The sequence below is a fragment of the Sarcophilus harrisii genome, chromosome 5 (genome assembly GCF_902635505.1).
Source record: "Sarcophilus harrisii chromosome 5, mSarHar1.11, whole genome shotgun sequence".
NCBI lineage: Eukaryota > Metazoa > Chordata > Mammalia > Dasyuromorphia > Dasyuridae > Sarcophilus > Sarcophilus harrisii.
Genome location: NC_045430.1, coordinates 22772118 through 22791545, shown reverse-complemented (window position 1 = coordinate 22791545; position 19428 = coordinate 22772118). Strand labels below are relative to the sequence as shown.

The window sequence follows — 19428 nt, the reverse complement described above, 5'->3', positions numbered from 1 at the left end:
ACATGTGTATATATACATGTATACACACATATATAAATGTATGTTTACCATGACATGCAAAATACAATGTATGTGTGTTTAATATATATACATATATACAAACATGTATATGTATGTATATCATGACATGTGAAACACAATGTATATTGCATTTCATATCTATGTATGCACAAATATATATGTGTATACATGTGTGTGTACAAATATTATATAGCATTGCTCTCTTTTTTTCTGATGCAACTGAAATGACTTGCCCAAGATCACACAGCTAAGAAGTCTAAGTGTCTGAAGCTGGATTTGAACTTGGGTCCTCTTGACTCCAGGGCTGGCACTCTGTCTATTGTGCCATCTAACTGTCCCTGTATAGGCTTTCAATCTGAGCAGGATAAATCTTTCCGGCACATTACCAAGGTGAGGAAATAATAATAGGAGTTGGTCTTTATATAGCATTTTAGGATTTGCAAAGGATGTCAGATACCTTATCCCAGGATTGATCCATACACTCACTAACACTATGAAATCAACACTGGAAAGGCAGTTTAGCATGTTGGTAAAACCACTAACTCTAAAGTCGGAAGATTTAGATTTAAATCGCTGATTCTGTCACTTGTTCCTGTGTGACCTTCTATAGGGAACTTGGCTTCTTAACCAGTAAAAATGAGCACATTAGGTTAAAATAATTAGAGATGCTCTAAATCTCAGATCCTAGAGGCAAATACTGATTCTTTCAACTCCATTTTTAGGGTTCTTCCCTTTCCCTCAAATTGGGCATATATTTTGTATTTATTTATCTGTGTCAAATTCCTTCTCTTGGTACTTTAAACAAATCTCTAGGGCTATAAATTTCAGAGTAGACCCTAACCTGAAATGACTAAAAAAACCTTACCTGAGAGTTCGCTATATCAATGAAATTACAGGGCCAGTCTCTCTCCCCAGTGTCATCACCTCCTCCTATTAGAATAGAAGCTCCTTGAGGGAAAGGACTATTTTGGTTTTGTTCTTTAATCTCCAACACTTGGCAAAGAGTAAATGCTTAATTAAATCATGTTGAATTAAGTTAAATTCAACATGCCTCCATATATATAATAGATCAAGAAACAGGCCAATAGGTCAGGGAAAACTGACTTCTCCAGGCTTATACAACTATTGAGAGTGAGAGGTGGAAGTTTAATCTGAGTCTCAACAAAATCTGTCATTCTTTGCAACTTTGAATAACTGGTATCCTAAATGTACACTCACTTCATTATGAATATGGGAGATCACTAAGCCAAAACTAGACAGGAAAAAAATGAATGATTTTCCCCAATCAGAGAGGATTCCTAAAGGGCAATCGAACAGAATTGTGCGTGCTAATATAGTCATTTAGAATTAAATGAAGTATGTCTAGCTTTTGACTACTTGTAAAACTGTGATTTTGAGGTTTCAGATAGGATAATTAAAGAACACTCTGGATTTCCATACAAATAGTCAACAAGTTGATCCTTTAGAATCTGGCGTATATCTTCATTTTATTTTCTGAAGGGCACTGCAGAGGATTCCAAATTCACCTACAAAGCAAAAATACCATAAGCAAATTTTTTAAAAAGTTAGTTATAGAATCCCTTGGTCCAACCCGTAACTCCCAGACCAATAGAATTGACACACATTCAACCTGCCTGTTCTCCTAAAAAGACTGGCAAAAATACTATGAGCAAGTTTTTAAAAATGTTAGTTATAGCATCCCTCTGTCCAACCCATTAACTCACGGATCAATAAAATTGACATTCAATCTGACAGTTCTCCTAAAAAGAAAGCTCAATCTAAAAGGAAAGAAAATACTAGTTGGTAAACTGAGGCATACTGAACTTCAGATTTCCTGCCACTTTCTTTTTCAAAGAGTCAATGAGACATAGAATCATAGGTCTTTAGAGTATGAAGGTACATTGCCATCACTACCATGAAAAATGAAAATCCAACTTTGAAATACTGTTCTGTTATTTCATCGAAGCAGGAGGTCACGCAAAAAAAAAAGAAATGATCATCATAACCCTTCTGTGCCTGCCCAAACTTCCTTAACCTGTCTTTTAAAAATGTTTCAATAAGGGTTTCATCCAACATATCCAACATATACCAAAAATATTGTTTATTTTCTGTATGGCCAGTTATGTTGGTCTCTTTTGAGTTGTTATAGATCATAGGACCATAAATTTGAAGCTGGAGGGGGCCTGTCTAGTGCAGCTTCTTCATTTTATACATAGAGAAACTGAGGCTCAAGAGGATTAAATGTCTTCAGTCACCATCTAAAGATAGAAAACTCTTAGGCTGCCATTACTTACAGTTGATGGAGTCAGCCAAAATTTTGAGCTGTTTAGTGTTATCCAGAACCTCGATCCTTTGGGTGTATGGGTCATAACGTACTGAGAAAGGTCGAGGAATTGTTGAGGCAAAGTTCCTGGAAGCAAAAACAAAAATTTGGGTGAAGACCAAAATTTGACCAAGAAAATTTCCTTTAAAAATAATTAGAAGGGTGAATTCCTTTACTGTATTATTATTATTATTATTATTATTATTATGACAAAAGCTGTCCTTGGTGGCCCACACCTTGAAAGTAAGATCATTTTTATCATAGGATTCTAAACCTAGAGAGTCCACAAATCCTTCAGAGGGGTGTGTAAACAGATTTCAAATGATTTGTGAACTTGGATGTTAAAAAATATACCTTAATTTTTACTACCCTCTGCCTGAAATTTAGTGTGCACGGGCACACTAGTGTGCACAGTGCACAAAATTTATGAAATCAGGCAACAAACAGCATTCTAAGGAGGGATCCATAAGCCAAAGTGGGCTATGATACAAAAAAAGATTAAGAGCCCCAGCCCTAGACTGAGCTTGTTAGAAAACAGACTTCTTACCTCACTTTATCTTTGGCGTCATTGAAGCTCTCAGCTACAAAGTACACAGGCTGGAATTCGGTGACGGGGTACTCCTGGACTGCCGTCTTTTCTAGCTCCAAGGGCAGAAGCTTTGGTTTATCAGATAAGCAGTACTGCAAGCCAGAAATGGAGGGTTTGTTCCAATTAGCAATCAATGGACAAACCTTGACCAAGTGCCTGATGTGTACTAAGCACTAGAGATACACAGAAAGGCAAGAACATTTGTTCCTTCATGGACCATGCATTCTAAAATAACATGAAATCAAATGTAAGATACACAGAGGAGGGACAGAGAGAGGGAGCGAGGGAGGGAGAAAGAGAGAGACACAAGAGAGAGAGAGAGAGACAGAGACAGAGAGAGAGACAGAGACAGAGAGAGAGAGACAGAAACAGAGAGACAGAAAGACAGACAGACAGACAAACAGAGAGAGAGACAGACAGACAGAGAGAGAGACAAACAGAAAGAGAGACACAGAGAGAGAGAGAGAGACAGAGACAGAGACAGAGAGAGAGAGAGAGAGACAGAGAGAGACAGAGAGAGAGACTGCTATAGCTCAAGTGTCATATTGTTCCCTTTAGAGTATTAAAAAGCCCTGGGTTGGGGAAAGGTACTGGGAAAGGCTTCCTATGAAAGGTAGGATGAAACAGTTCCCTATCTTAATAATCTCTATTATGTTGGGGAAAACAATTGCAAAATATATAAAGGATGAATGGACAAGATCATGAAGATCACTTAATAATTACTGTTGACTTTCAGTTGTTTGCAAGAAGCCAGGGAAGAGACTGAGATGAGGAAAGAGAACATTCCCTGTTTGGGAACTGCCAGTGTAAAGGCATGGGGATGAAAGATGGCGTGTCATGTCTGAATAACTGTAATTAGACCAGTAGTTGGTGGAGGGGGGTGGAAATAAAGCATGAGAAGATTGGGAAAGCAGGAAGGAGCCAGATTAAGAAGGGTTGTAAATTCTAAAGAGAGAATTTTAACTCATGCTTCTATGGTTTCTAAAATACCTAATACACTCTATACTAACTTTAAGCTTCCCCTCAAAATATAGTAGACAAGACTTAAAACTTAATCTTAAAAGGATTAAACATTTATGGCTTTAGTGATTTCACTAGGAGAAAGGACTTGTATATTAACAAATGAATATAAAACCTTCATATGAATATGAAAATAAAAAAAATGAGTGTTATTGTCATTTTCAGTCAGTTATTTCTGATTGCTTCATGACTCCACTTTGGGGTTTTCTTGGCAAAGATATCAGAGTGGTTTGCTTTTTCCTTCTCCATCTCACTTTACATATCAGGAAAAGGGGCAAACAGGATTAAGTGACTTATCCAAGGTCACACAGCTAGTGAGTATCTGACACCAGATTTAAACTCAAGGTGATGAGTCTTCTTGACTCGATGTCAGACACTCTATCCACTGCAGCTCCACCTCGCTGCCCTTGGAGGAAGAGAGCAGTATACAAACTAGGGGAAATGAGGAAGGATTTTCCATTTGAACTAAGCCTTCTTAAGTCCTTCCTTAAGCATTTCTTAAGAGGTCATTTTTTGGTGTGTTTTTTTTTTTCTTTTTCAGATGGACTAGCGAGATTAGAAGTGATGTCTTGATATAAATGGATTTAAATGAGACAAAATTGTTGTTTGTCCTTTCTTTTAAAAGACCATCATGACATCAGGGAGGTGACACATAAGTGAACTAGATTTAAGTGAGGGAGGTCTGGGCAAAGTCACCTGCCTCAGTTTCCCCTCCAGAGCCATCTGGGTCCAGTGGCCAGATATAGATCAAGATGACTGGAGATGCCCTGGGTGAAATGGGAGACCTTAACCTTTTTATGCTAAAGTCTTCAAGGGGTCTCAGTTTCAGTGAGTCAATACCCATTCAGTGATTAAGGCTAGGTAACAATTGAGGTAAAGAACCGTCAGCCTCACTCTCTCTTCCTGAGTCACTGAAATATACTAAAGGAGAATCACATTCTAGGCTTGGGAAATGGCCCATGCAAAAGTACGGAATTATAGAATTCTGCATTCTGGAAACAGTAAATCAGCCAATTGAGTGGGAATATAAAGGTCATAAAGCAAAGTACTCTATGACTTCCCACAAGTCCCCAAAGTCATAATTATTAGAGAATTCACCCTTCCCTCCTGCCCACACTCCCACTTCCTTTCTAATAGATAGGGGCCATAAAGAGAACTACAACTATGTCATTAGCAACAACAATAACAACCCAATGCCTAAGTTTGTAGAAACTATTACTGGCTCTTGTGGAGCCCAAATTACCTACCTGTAATTCCCCAAATGAAGACAAGAGTCCAGCCCCATATGCCTTTATGGAATCACCTTGTTTGCAAAGGCCAAACTCCACGGTAAACCAATAGATCTAAAATGAGACATTGGGTGAAGGCAGGTCCTACATAGTTTCCATTCCCCTCATCCCTCACAAAAACACATACATACACACACACACACACACACAACATTCACAAAAACTCTATGAATTAGCTACTGTTATTATTTCCATTTCATAAGTGGGAAAACGGCTCAGAAAGTAACTTGTTTGTGGTCACCCAGTTAGCAAGTGGCAGGATTTGAATCCACATATTCTTGACTGCAAGTTCCAGGACTTTATCCCATGTGCTATCCTGATTCTTAAAAATCTCCCTGACTTCTCTAAAACAGTCAGGTGTTGGTGTTCAGACTTCAAGAGTCAAAGAACTCTTGTTTATAATGATATAATTGTCTCCTGGTCCAGGATAATCATTCTAAAATCCCACAAAACTCATATTACCGTTGCAAGTTTTTCAATGTATTCATCAGGGGCACCCAAAGAAGCCAGGCCAATCTCCTGGAACAATAAAAAGTGTGTTATTAGATTAGCTGATTGCCTAAGTCTATTTTGTGCAAAGTGTCACACTGGGTATCTGTGGTAATGGAGGATAATGGGAGATAATATAACATGTCTCCTGCCTGTCCCCTTCTCTCTACTCACCTAGCCTATCACCCTAACATAGGCTCCCATCACCTCTTCCCTAGATTTTTACTGGAGTCTTCATTTTGAGTTTTCCAAATCTAACCTCCCTGTTCTTTAATCTATCCTCCTTACATCTGCCAGATTATTCTCTCTAAAGCATGAGTTTGATCATATCTCCTAACTGCCATAATCCTATTCATACTTCAAGTGCAAGCTCAAGAGCATCTTCTGTTGTAAAGCTTCCATGACCCCATCCCACCAAAAAGCTTTTGGATATAATGTTTTTCAACTCTCCACACTCCCCACAGAACTTTATGCCCAAATCTCTTATGGTACTTATGGTCTACCTTGATTGCAGAAGTTCTAAACCTGGGATCTGTGAACTTGGTGTGTGTGTGTGTGTGTGTGTGTGTGTGTGTGTGTCGGATTGAGAGACAGACACACACACAAAGAAACACAGAGAGAGACAGATACACACACATACACACAGAGAAACAGAGAGAAAGAGACAGAGACCGAGACCGAGAAGCAGAGAGACAGAGAGGCAGAGAGACAGATATATATTTTATCTGTATACAAACATCTTGCCTACTAGATTGGAAACTCTTTGAAGATGTTGCCTTATTCATGTTTTTTGTATTATCCATAGCACCTAACAGAGTACATTGTATATAGTAGGCATTCAATAAGTGTTTGGTGGGTATATACAGAAATCTATTTCCTCACCTGGGAAAACTGAGCAAAACTTGGATCAGAAAATAATGGAACATGCCCTAATAGCTCATGGCAGATGTCACTGAAAGAAAGAACAGAAGTTATGTGTTATTAATGAGCAGGATGGTTTCAGAAAAACCTAGGAAGATTTTGAGGCTAATTGGCAAAAGCAAAAAATTCTACAAAGTAATAGTAATATCATAACAATGGTTAACTGTGAAAGACTTAGTTACTCTTTTCTTTTCTCTATTTTAATTTTTAATTTTATTTTTCTTAATATATATTCTTTATCAATCTTGTTGGGAGAAAAAAATCAAAACAAAAGGGAAAAACCACTGGAGAGGAAAAGAAACACAGAAAAAAAGAAGTGAACATAGCATGTATCAATTTACATTTAATCCCCATAATTCTTTTCCTGGATGCAGATGGCATTTTTTATTCAAAATTTATTGGGATTGCCTTGGATCACTGAATCACTGAGAAGAACCAAGTCTGTCATAGTTGATCATCATATATTTTTGCTATAACTGTGTACAATATATTTCTGGTTCTGTTTGTTTCGCTCAGCATCAATTCATGTAAATCTTTCTAGGCCTTTCTAAAATCAGCTTGCTCATCATTTTTATAGAACAATAATATTCCATTACCTTCATATAACACAACTTGTTCAGACATTCCCCAATTGATGACCATCTATTCACTTTCCAATTCTTTGCTGCCAGAAAAAGAGCTGTCACCAACAATTTTGCATATGTAGGTTCTTTCCCCTCATTTATGATTTCCTTGGGATAAAGACCCAGTAATGGCACTGCTGGGTCAAAGGGTATGCACAGTTTTATAGTCCTTTAGGAATAGTTCCAAATTTTAGCTATTCTTTTGAAGACAATGATTCAAGACAATTCCAAAAAAGCCATGATGAAAAATGCTGTTCAACTTGAGGGAGAACTGATAAGACTCTGAACAGAGTTTGAAGCATGCTCCCCCCACACACTTTATGTTTTTTGCTTTTAAACTTTTTGTACCATAGCTATTATCAAAATATGTTTTACATGATTTCACATGTCTAATTGATATCATATTGTTTGCCTTCTTAAGGAGTGGAAGAAGAGCAAAAGGAAGAAGAGAATTTAAAACAAATTATTTTTTAATCAATCTTAAAAATAAATCAAAAGTTAAAAGAATAAAAAGAAAGTTATATGTCATTCATAGGATACACATGAAGCAAGGAGAAAGTTGTACAAAATTGTTGAGACTTAAACTTCTAAAGAAAAAGAGCTATTAGAGGTAAGATATAGTGAAGCAGGAGTATAGTAATAGGCATTGGCAGTCATTCCTTTTGGCCTTTAAGAGAAGGAGACCAAGGGAAGAAAAGAAAGAAGAAAAAAAAGAAAAAAGTCTATTAAGGATCTTCTATATCCTTAGAAGCAGAAACTGCTTTCCTCCAGGGACTTCCTGGGGGGGACTGGCAAAGGCCCAAATACTCTAAGATCTTTACCAAAACAAAAACAAAAACCCTCAGATGAAGTTATAGAAAGTCAGACATGATTAATTGGGGAGGGGGGAATTATTGATTTACTTTGGGGGGGATAGATGAGTAAGGGTTTATCCAGAAATGATTCTATTGCAATAATAATGAAACAACAGCAACAATGATAGGAAGAAATCAAAAGCAGGAACTCTTACTTTACTTCTGCCTAATGGTCTCAAACTATTGACACACCCTCCCTCCCTGGGATTCTTGGGTCAACTACTCACGGTTCCGGTGTGTACATCGGCTTCGATCCATGTCTGATGTACTGTGTGCAGTGGAAAACGCGAAATGCCAGTCCTCCCAGGAAGTCCCTGGAGGAAAGCAGGCCGGCCACAGGTCGGAGGCGAAATCCAGTACAGCCTTCAGAAGTTAGAAACGAGAAGTGGACAGAGAGCAGAACTGGTCAGGGAAGGTTCTTACTGGCCTGTGACCTTTTCTACAGGTGAAAGCGAGAGTCCGCATGAGGGCAAATGATGAATCAGACAAAGCCTTTCTCTGAGCAATGAATGTCCTTAGATACACACAATGTATATATGCATGCTTGTATATGTGTACATCCTTACATATATACATAAACACACATGTGTGTATATATACTATATAATACTATATTATACATGTATATCTGTATGTGTGTGTACATATATAAATTTACATATTTTATTATAATATATATTATAATAAAATATGTATATATTACATTATCTATACAATGTGTATATATACATTATGTACACAGTGTATATATATATATACACATTATATACACAATGTATATATATATATATAATATACACAATGCGTATATATATACATTATATATATAATGTATATATATAATGTCTATCTATGATATACATATACTGTAATATATGTATATCATATATACATTGTATATATTATAATATATGTATGTCATATATACAATTGTATATATTTTTTATATACAAAAGTATAACATTATAATGATATAATATATAAATATATATTATTGCTCCCATATTGGTTCAGCTAGATGGTATAATGGATAGAGTGCTGGGCTTGGAGTCAGAAAGACCTGAATTCAAATCTGACACCAGACACTTACTAACAGTATGACCCAGGAGGAGTCATTTAATTTTGTGTCTGTTTCCTTGTCTATAAAATGATCTTGAGAAAGAAATGGGGAACCACACCAGTATCTTTGCCAAGAAAACCCTGATCATGAAGAGTCAGACATGAATAAAAACTTTATAAACCCTCATATTTACAACAAATAAATAATAAAACTCATAAGATTAAAAAAGAGAAAGAGAGACCCAGAGAGATGAAAGGTCAGAGAAATAATAAGTAGCAGAGAGATGATTCAAACTCAGGTCCTATGAGTCCAAATCCAATGTTCTTTGCCCTTACCTTTCCTGGTGCTCAAAGTTTCACATACAACAATGTCTTAAACTAAAGTAATTCGGTTATAAGAATAATATAAATTTTGATTTCAATGACTGAGGCAGATAAAAGATATACTTGGGGGTAGGGGATTATTAAGTCAAAAAATGTTTATTTTTGTAATTTTTATTGAGTACTGCTTAAACCCTCTCTAACGATATTTCATTTGGCGATTTTATCAACAATTAATAAAGATGTCTGTTTTTGACAACCCAATAAGTTGTGAGTTTCAATGCTTTTCATCATTTTTGCAAATTGGATGGATGTCAGGTGGAGGCTCAAATTTGTTTTTATTTACATTACTTTGATGTTTAGTAGGTCAAAGTTTTTTGAAGGAATTATTGACAATTTGTGTTTCTTTTAAGATAAACTGTCCTTTCATATCCTTTGACCGCACATTCTCTGTGAGTGGACAACAATTTGCATCTTTAATAAAACACCAATTTTTTAAAAATTATTTTCAATTTCTTTAGTCTTTGCTGTATTTTTTTCTTTTTTCTTTTCTTTTCTTTCTTTCTTTCTTTTTTTTTTTTACTATAATGGTGCTTACTTGTTTCATCTTTTTATCATTTGTAAATGCTTTGTCACTTTCGTTGACCAATATTTTTAAAACCTCTATTATTAATTATTGTGGATTTTAATTTTCTATTTTTGCTCTTATTTTTCTAAAATCTTTCTTTTTTACTTTATTCTGTATTGTTGTTTTGTTCCTTTTCTTAAAGGGTGAGCTTGACTCATTTATTTTAACTTTTCTCTATAAATGTAGTTACTTAATACAAACTTGATTCTAAATACAACTTTGACTATACTCTGTAAATACAGACGTGGAATTTTCATATTTTTTGGTTTGCTTTTTGCAAGGCAATTGGGGTTAAGTGATTTGCCCAGAACACAAGCTAGTAAGTGTTAAGTGTTTGAGGTCAGATTTGAAAATCGGGTTCTCCTGACTCCAGATTTGGTGCTCTATCCACTGTACCGTCTAGCTGCACAAAATCTTTATAATTTTAAAATTAATTTTATTGTTTCCTTTAAAATTAAAAAAGATCAAATTGCACATATTTAATCCATATCATTGCTTGCTGTCATGGGCAGAATAGAGGTAAGGGAAGGAGAAAAAAAAAACTAGAACACAAAGCTTTACAAAATTGAAAAAGTTGGAAGTGAAAAAGTTGGAAATGAAAAACTGAGAATATATGTATAAAGATTCTCAGTTTCCCCCCAATTTCTTATGATGTGAAGTTTGTCACCAAATGATGGCAGGCACCAAAAGTTGGGGTTTGGTCATGTGAAGAATTCACAATGGCCATTCTCTAGATTTATTTAGGGGAATAGGTTACAGATAAAGTGAAGGGATACAATAAACACCAAGAATGGTAAATATGAAATAGAGTGGGAGAGCATATGAAAGACAAGTTCTTCAGTGGAACTCAATTACCCAGTAGAAAGGGAGGATCCCATGAGGTTGGGGTGTGCCCTTAATTGGCAGGCTAAATCCTGAAAGGGATGTAGCGCCCTCAAAGAGTGTTAGCTGTAAGAAGGAGAAGTGGGGTTGGGAAGCAGAGTGGAGTTAGTGGAGATACCACATGGCATGGGGAAGGAGAGACAAGGAGAAAAACACCACAGGGTAGAGTGTCATAATGCAGTGACCCAGAAGAGGATAGAAGCCATGGGATGATCCCCAAGTAGATTTTATAGGGACAATTTAACCTCAGGGACACAACTTGGATTTTTATAGAGGGTGGGTCTCAGGAGATGGGCATAACTTGGATTTCAAACAGAACATCCCCAAAGGGTGGAACCATGTTGCTAAACAGATCACTATCAGTGCCTTCTCCCTGCTTGCCTGAGGGATCAATTTGTTAGTTTCTCTTGGTCCAAAACACCATCCAGAACCTCATCACTTATGTAAGTGAACTGAAGAAGACACCTAGGTCTTCTCGCTTTCCTGAGCCTGAGCAAAACTTTCTACCTGCATCAACAGCTCCAGTTTATTCTGAAGTCAGACCTGTTAATTCTGCCCCTTTTACCATCTTCACTCTTGATCAGACATAGCATAATAAAATTTAAATTATAACACAAAAGGTATATTTTGTAACATAAGAGACCTGAAAAGTAAGTTTTTCTTGTTAATGAAAATTTAAACATCGATGGACAAGACTGAAGGTCTCTTAAAGAATAAATTAAATCATAAAGTGAATTCTATAACAAATATGTTAAAGAAATTAAAAAGAGATTCACAAAAGAATATACATATACACACACACAGGAGTATCTTGAGGAAATTGTGCAATAGGATCCAGAAAGTAAAAGTTTTTATTGAAGAAACAAATAACAGAATAAATGAAATGAATTAAAGATTAATTAATAAGAAGAATAAATTTGAGGAACAATTCTTATCTGACTTATGTGAAAAAACACCTAATGGATATGCCAAAAGATGTTAAAAGTTTGGAAAACAACACATTCAGTAATAATCCCAGACAAACACAGATAAAAAGTAGTCACTTGAGACTAGAGACATCTTCAAGGAGAGAGATAGTTGATAAACAAGAAAAAGAGCTGGCTAATTGGCACAGTGGACAAGACAGAGTGTTGGGCCTGGAACGCCAAAGTTCAAATCCAGCCTCAGACACTTACTAGTGGTGTGACCTTGGGCAAGCTTCCTCATCTGTAAAATGAGCTGGAGAAGAAAATAACAAACCACTTCAAGTATCTTTGCGAAGAAAATCCCAAATGGGGTCACAAAGAGTCAGACAGGATTGAAAACAACTAAACAACAGAATCTAAAGAGAGGTTATCCAGGGATGTGCTGGTAAATGTATAACAGCTATCTGTTGGGGGGAGAATTGTATGCTGGACCCATTTTGAAGTAAGTCTAGACAATCAACAGAACAATAAGGCAAGCCCTAATATAGCAGGTTTGCTGATTTCCAAGGTGTAAATGCTCATACTGAAAATTTTACAACCAGCTCTTGAATTAGAGCTCTTATTAGGCTCTAGCAGATGGCTGGTGTTACCTCTGGTAATTAAGAATCAAGTTATAAAGAAGAACAGACCCCTGGGGACTCTACTGAGCAACTTACCCAGTAGAGATGCTTCACCTGGGGGGGAAGCTTGATGTGGATTTTCCCCAAGAGAAACAACTTATGAGTGTCAGAGGAATTCCCTACATGTATGTATGCCTTGTCACCATTTACTCTAAGTTCCCACAGAAACACATTTATCAGTGGGAAAGTGCATCCTAGGTCTTAGGGAGGGGGTATTTTGTAGCTCTAGATCTTACTGTGCAATCTAAGCAAATGGCTTTTCGGAGCTATATCTAGCTATCCATATATCCATATATCCATATATCCATATATCTACATACATATAGACAAACACACACACACACACACACACACACACACACACATATATATACGCACCAATATACATATATATCATCTAACTGTTAGTTCGAAGTACATCAGTGGGGGCTTGTGATCTGTAGTAGTAGGAATATACACTGAGAGACTGTCTATTTCAACTTGAGATTAATCACCCAATTGGAAAATCTAATGGGTTTCAGTTAGGGAGAAGACCAAAAATGAGCCTATGAGAATGAGGTAAATAATCTTTGCAAATCAGTCAGTTAAACACTTAAACAAGGAGGGATTGTCCTTGACTGATAAGACAGCACAGCATTGTGAAACAATGACTACCAGCTAAGAAGACTTCAGTTTGAGTCTTTTTAAAACACGTACTGATTTAATAGCCCTTAACATCACATTGCCTCTAGACAACTATTTAAAACTATAAAAAGTAAATGAGTGATTAATCTCCATTAATGATTTCCTCATTCCTCAAATTCAGATCCAACCCTTCCCATCAGCTCCTCCTAAACCATTCACAAGGTCACAAAACAGCTTTATAGATTGTAGAGTACTTTATTGAGAACTAGATGAGACCTTAGAAGCATCAAGTTCATCAAGTCCAATGGCCTATTCTATAATTAAGGAAATGAAGATGCAGAGAAGGTCACTAGTTTGCTCCCGAGGGTATCCAGGGTCAAGTAACTGGCCAGTGTCTGAGGTGGGATTCAAACTAGGGACCAGTTTACTAAATTGTGATGTCTCTTTCAAATGGACTTTACAGTCTATGGAACTTAAACCTTATAGAGAATACTGGCCTTTTACTGAAAGTGAAATAGGTAACATGAAAACACTGAAGTCAGGAAAGTTTAAAGGCTTTGCCATGATCACATGGCAGTAAGAAACAGAGTTAAGAGTTGAATCCATAACTTTTCTTCTTCCTTCCAATCTCCACCCCTCCGCTTCATTTTCTCTTCTCTTCTGTTTTCTTCTCTTTTTTCTTTTTTTTTTTTGTTTCTGTCTCTCTCTCTCTCACACCCTTCCTTCTTTCTTTCTCTATTTCTCTCTCTCCCCCCTTCCTCCCCTTCTCCCTTGCTGTCTTTGTTTATTTTTCTTTCTCTGTCTCTGTCTCCTTTTTTCTCCCTCTTTCTCTTCTCTTTCTCCCTCCTACCTTTTCACCTTCCCTTTTACTCCTTCCCTTTTTCTGTCTCTCCCTTTTTCTCTATTTCTCTCTCATTCTCCCTTCTCTCCCTCTTTCTACTTTTCTCTTTTTTCTCTTTTCTCTCTCTTCCCCTTTCTTCTCTCTCCTTTCTTCCTCTATTTATTTCCTTCCTTCCTTCCTTTTCTCTTCCTTCCTGTCTCTCTCCCTCCTTGTCTCTTTCTCTCCTTCTCTCTCTTTTTCTTTTTTTCTTTCTTCCTTTCTCTCTCTCTTTCTATGTGTGTGTCTTATACATACACATGCACACACACACACACAGCCAAGGATAAGATGAGGATGCTACCAGAGATAGGGATAAGAAAGTGCCCACCTCCATTTTAGTAGTAGATAAACTTACTTTGTAGAAACTGAGAAACATCCTCCAGCTGTGGAATGTTGTCTTCCCGGAAACCACAATACTTTTCCAGGAGAGGGAAGATGTGATTGTGTTCATAGCAGGCATGAGTTTTATATAAAGACTTGAGGGTCCTGAACACCATACCCCAGGTTTTCTTCTCTTCCTCACTGTACTCAACTCTGGGAATGGGCTGTCCACTGTAACAAAGATGTCATGAATACAGACATGAGAAATAACAGATCATAGAGCAAGGTCTAAAAAGGATTTCAAAGATCATCTAATGAGGAAACTGAGGACCAGAAAGGTTGCCCCTTGGTCAGTGTCACACAGTTAGTAAATCATAAAGCCATAAGCTAAGAACTCGACTCTAAGATTTCATGAGTCGAAGGCTAATGTTTTCCATCAGACCATGATGGCATCATAGAATCACAGATAAAGCTGTAAGGGATCATAGAGACTATTGAGTCTACCTCCAACCCACTTTACAGATGAAAAAACTGGTGTATCAAAAGGTTAAGCAATTTGTCAAGAGTCACACAAGTATCTGAGGCAGGATTTGAACCTAGATCCTCCTGATTCCAAGTCCACTGCTCTATCCACTACACTATGATTGTCATGTATAATGGCTACTTCACTATGTGTAATAACTACTTCATAAAAAAGTTATAGATTTGGGGGGGAGGTTAAAAATGCAAAAATAAAATTCTATTTCTAAAAAAGTGTTTCTACATAGAGGCTGTCCATACTCCATGACTCAAATGAAGAATCTGGAAAGATACTGGCAACAATCATCTATCTGTAGTCAAGTCTGGGAAGTTCAATTTCTTTTTTCAAAGAAGAATGATTTCTATATGGAAAGATGATATGTATAATTCCTAAGAACATTATTATTAGGCAGTTAGAAGGAGTCTTCATAGACAAAGGACATGGGTTTGAACCAATTATATTGAGATAATCTCCAAAAAAGAATGTAGGGGTAAGAAAAAAGGATGTACTAGGATAAGGGAGAAGTAGAATGGGACAAATTTTCTCACATAAAAAAGGTGCACAAGAAAGAGCTTCTAAGGTACAGGGGAAAATAGTGGTGGTGGCAGGTAGTGTTTGAACCACACATCAAAATTGGTTCAAAGAAGAAAGACTACATATACACACTTGTATAGAATTTTATCTTATCCTATAATGAGACAAGATGAGAAAAGGGTGAGAGAGGTGGGATCAGGGAGATAAGGGAAAGGGCAGATTGAGGAGGCAAAGGTCAAAAGCAAGACAGACTTTTGGGAAGGGCAGGACAAAGAGAGGAGAGAAGAATAAACAGAGAAGAATGGGATGGAAGGAAATGCACAGTTAATGTTCATAACTATGAATGTGAATGGGATAAGCTCATCCATAAAATGGAAGCAGAGACAGGAATGGCTAGGAAACCAGAACAATTGGTTGTGTGTAAGAGACACAATTGTGACAGAAAGATACACACGGAGTTGAAATGAAGGGCTGGAGCAGAAGATAATGTCTTTTAACTGAAGTAAAGAGAAGAGAGGAGGCAATAATGATCTCAGACAAAGTAAAAAATAAAATTAGACCTAATTGAAAAAGATAATCAGGGAAAGTATATTTTGCTAAAGGATAGAGAATGAAGTAATTTCAAAAACTTTATTGCAAGTTTCTCTGATAGACTTCATTTCTCAAATATTTAGAGAAGCAAATCAAATTTATAAAAATAAGAGATATTTCCCAAATTGATAAATGGTCAGAGGACATGATAGTTTTCACAATAAGAAATCAAAGCTATTTATAGTCATATAAAATGCTCTAAATCATTTTAATTAGAGAAAGGTAAATTAGATCAACTCTGAGATACCACCACACACCTATAAGAAATGACAAATGCTAGAGGGGATGAGGAAAAATTGGTACACCAATGAACTATTGGTGGAATAGTGAACTGGTCCAAACATTCAGGAGAACAATTTGGAGCTATATCCAAAGGGCTATAAAACTGTGTTTTTGATTCAGCAGTACAACCACTAAACCTGTATCCCAAAGAGAGCAAAGAAAAAAGGAAACGGGTCTGTTATTTACAAAAATAGTTTAACAGCTCTTTTTATGATGGCAAAGAATTTGGATGTGAGGGGATGCCCATCAATTAGAGAATGGTTGAACGCGTTGTGGTACGTGAATATAATGGAATACTGTTATACTATAAGAAATGATAAGAGGGGGTAGTTTCAAAAATATGAGGAGAACTATATGAACCAATACAAAATGAAGTGAGATGGACCAGGAGATCACTGTTCAAAATAATAGCAATACTATAGTAATAATCAACTTGAAGACATGGCTAATGTGATTAATAGAATGATTCAAGGCTATTCAAAAGAATGATGAAAAACAAATGTGTTTTACCTCCAATGAGAGAACTGATACTCTCTCAGTGAAAATTAAAACATCATTTTCTCTCAATTTTTTTTGCTAATATAGAAATGTTTTGCATGGTTCCACATGTATAATTGATGTTATTATTGTTTCCTTCTCAATGGATAGTGGAATGGGAGGGAAAGTATCTAAAATTCAAAATTTAAAAAGAAAATGGTGTCATAGTAAATAAATAATAAATATGTACATTTTTTAATTAAAAGAAAGAAGCAAAATGAGCTGGTTCCCCAAGCAGAGACAATATTTCAAGTTTTCAGCCCCCTTCTGAAAATGGGACACCAACTGTTAGACAAGATAAGTCTCAGTTTATTTCAGCATGGCTATCTGATCATGGCAGAAATTCCCTTGAACCCTGAGCAGACCAATATGTTTGGGGTGGATGTGACATCATAGCGTCTTCTGTATCTGCAAAAAGAGGGAATGATACTCACTAATCTCAACTCTCACATTCCAGGAGCCAAGATGTCATGTAAGACATGGTAGAGAGTGGTGGATGAAATGGAGAGAGTGTTTATCCCAGGCTTAAGAATTGAGAGGAAGACAATCCATGAGTGCCCTATGGTGGCCAATTATGATTCTGGGAAGAGAATTCACTAAAGTGACTGTGGAAGAATAGTAGAATATATCTTTACAGGCACCCATCTTAGGTACAGAGTCATCTTTCCCAAGTCAATCAAGCTAAGGCCTATGGTATATTTTCAATGCAAGGAAAACCTATCTACACTTAGCATTGAAACTAGATTTCCTATTCCCCTTCTTTTCTCCACTTTTATGAAAAGAGACAGATTGAAATTGTTTTCTCTTAAAACTAAGACTAAGATGTATAAAATTATCATTCTAAAAATTAAAGATTGCTGTAGATGTCGAGAAAACGAACAGGTCAAAGGCTGTGTCTTATGCTGAAAGTTTCTAAGTTAGATTAGTACTAGGGAGAGTGTACTTATTTGAAATCATATTTTAGAATCAGAAAGAACTTAGAGACCAAGTAGCCCAACCCACTCATTTTTCTGATGAAGAAATTGAGAAACAGTAAGATTAAGTGACTTGCTCAGGGTCACTCAGCGAATAATGTTTAGGAGTGGGATTGAAATCTAAGTCCTTCTGATTAGAAGCCCAAGGAAAACAAGAGACAAATAAGGCCCAGAGTTGGGAATCAAATGCAGGCCATCGGAATCCTGATCTCACTCCCTTTACATTAGTCTATACTATCACAGGTATACCGGCTTTCAGAGTATGTTCTGATTCATAACTTCAACCAATTTCCCTATGCTTCCTATAGCTATAAGACCTAAAATACTCATTTGTGAAGGATGTAAAATGTGCTAAAGCAAAAACAAGACATCGTAACATCCAATGTCCTTAGAGAAAGATGCCATTATATACACCAGACCGTGTTTATTGAGGATAGCATTTAAGAAGGAAGTTTAATTCTAAAATCAAACTGATAGAGTTTCTGGTTGGTTCCTCCTAGTTAAACCCCAAATATCAACAATTCAGCACACCTGAGTTTTAATATTGTTAACAGAAACAAGGTTAAGAAGGCCCTCGGAGGTCCCTCCAATCCATAGCTAAGAGTGTAACCTTATCTACTATACCCACGTTCAATGGGCTGGCGGTCTCTGCTTAGATCTCCAGCAATCAGTGATTCTCTAATTCCCCATGCAGCTCATTCCCCTTTAAAAGGATTCTAATGACTATGAAGTCCCTCCTCACTGAGCTAAAATCAATTTCCTGACACTTCTATCATTGCTCAGTCCCACCTTTTCAAGGCAAGCAAAGCAAGCCTCATCATTCTTCCCGATGACAGGCTATCAATTTGTAGAAGTCAATTAAGTGTCCCTGACAGTGATGGATTACTGATTTCTATATGGTAAGGGATATAATTCAAACCGCCACAGTTCCCCCATTCTTCATAGGCCTGCAAATAAGATTCATAGATTCGGCCGGAGTAAAGATAAGAGCAAATTTTCCCGCCATGGGCTTTATTTGCCTGAAAGATAGTTGGACGACCTGCATATTGTGACTTGGTGGAACCTGGAGGGTAAGAGTTGAAGCTTTGCCCAATCTGTCTTAATTCCAGTGTATTTCCTCTGTTACTAATTTCCTATTTATTCCATATATAGCTTGCTTGTAAATGGAGTTTTTGTTGTTGTTGTCTGGTCCCATTAAAATGTGAACTCCTTGAGGGCAAAAATTCTCTCTGTACCCCTCCTTCCCTCTTCCCCTCCTTCTCTCTCTCTCTCTCTCTCTCTCTCTCTCTCTCTCTCTCTCTCTCTGTCTCTCTCTCTCTTTCTCTCTCTCTGTCTCTCTCTCTCTTTCTCTCTCTCTCTCTTTTTCTCTTTCTTTCCCTCTCTCTCTTTCTCTCTCTCTCTTTCTTTCTCTCTCCTCTTTCCCTTTCCCCCTCTCTTTCCCTTTCTCCCTCTCTTCTTCTTTCACCCCCTCTCTTCCTCTCCCTCTCTCCCCCCTCCCTCCCTCTATGTCTTTCTATTTGTTTCTCTCTTTGTCTTTCTATCTGTCTCTGTTTCCCTGTTT

The 19428-nt window shown here is 36.9% G+C and overlaps 1 protein-coding gene across 1 annotated transcript in view; it reads right to left on the bottom strand.

Moving 5' to 3' along the window:
* Positions 1-283: 283 nt before the first annotated feature.
* The window catches only part of PAH (phenylalanine hydroxylase), a 67432-nt gene continuing 48287 nt past the window's right edge, over positions 284-19428 (bottom strand). The window contains exons 6-13 of the mRNA XM_012550599.3: positions 14464-14660; positions 8357-8492; positions 6614-6683; positions 5705-5761; positions 5201-5296; positions 2892-3025; positions 2316-2431; positions 284-1547 (exon numbers count right to left, since the gene is read on the bottom strand). Of these exons, the coding sequence (XP_012406053.1) occupies positions 1504-1547; positions 2316-2431; positions 2892-3025; positions 5201-5296; positions 5705-5761; positions 6614-6683; positions 8357-8492; positions 14464-14660 (850 nt within the window). The 3' untranslated portion in view covers positions 284-1503. The remainder of the gene's footprint in view (positions 1548-2315; positions 2432-2891; positions 3026-5200; positions 5297-5704; positions 5762-6613; positions 6684-8356; positions 8493-14463; positions 14661-19428) is intronic.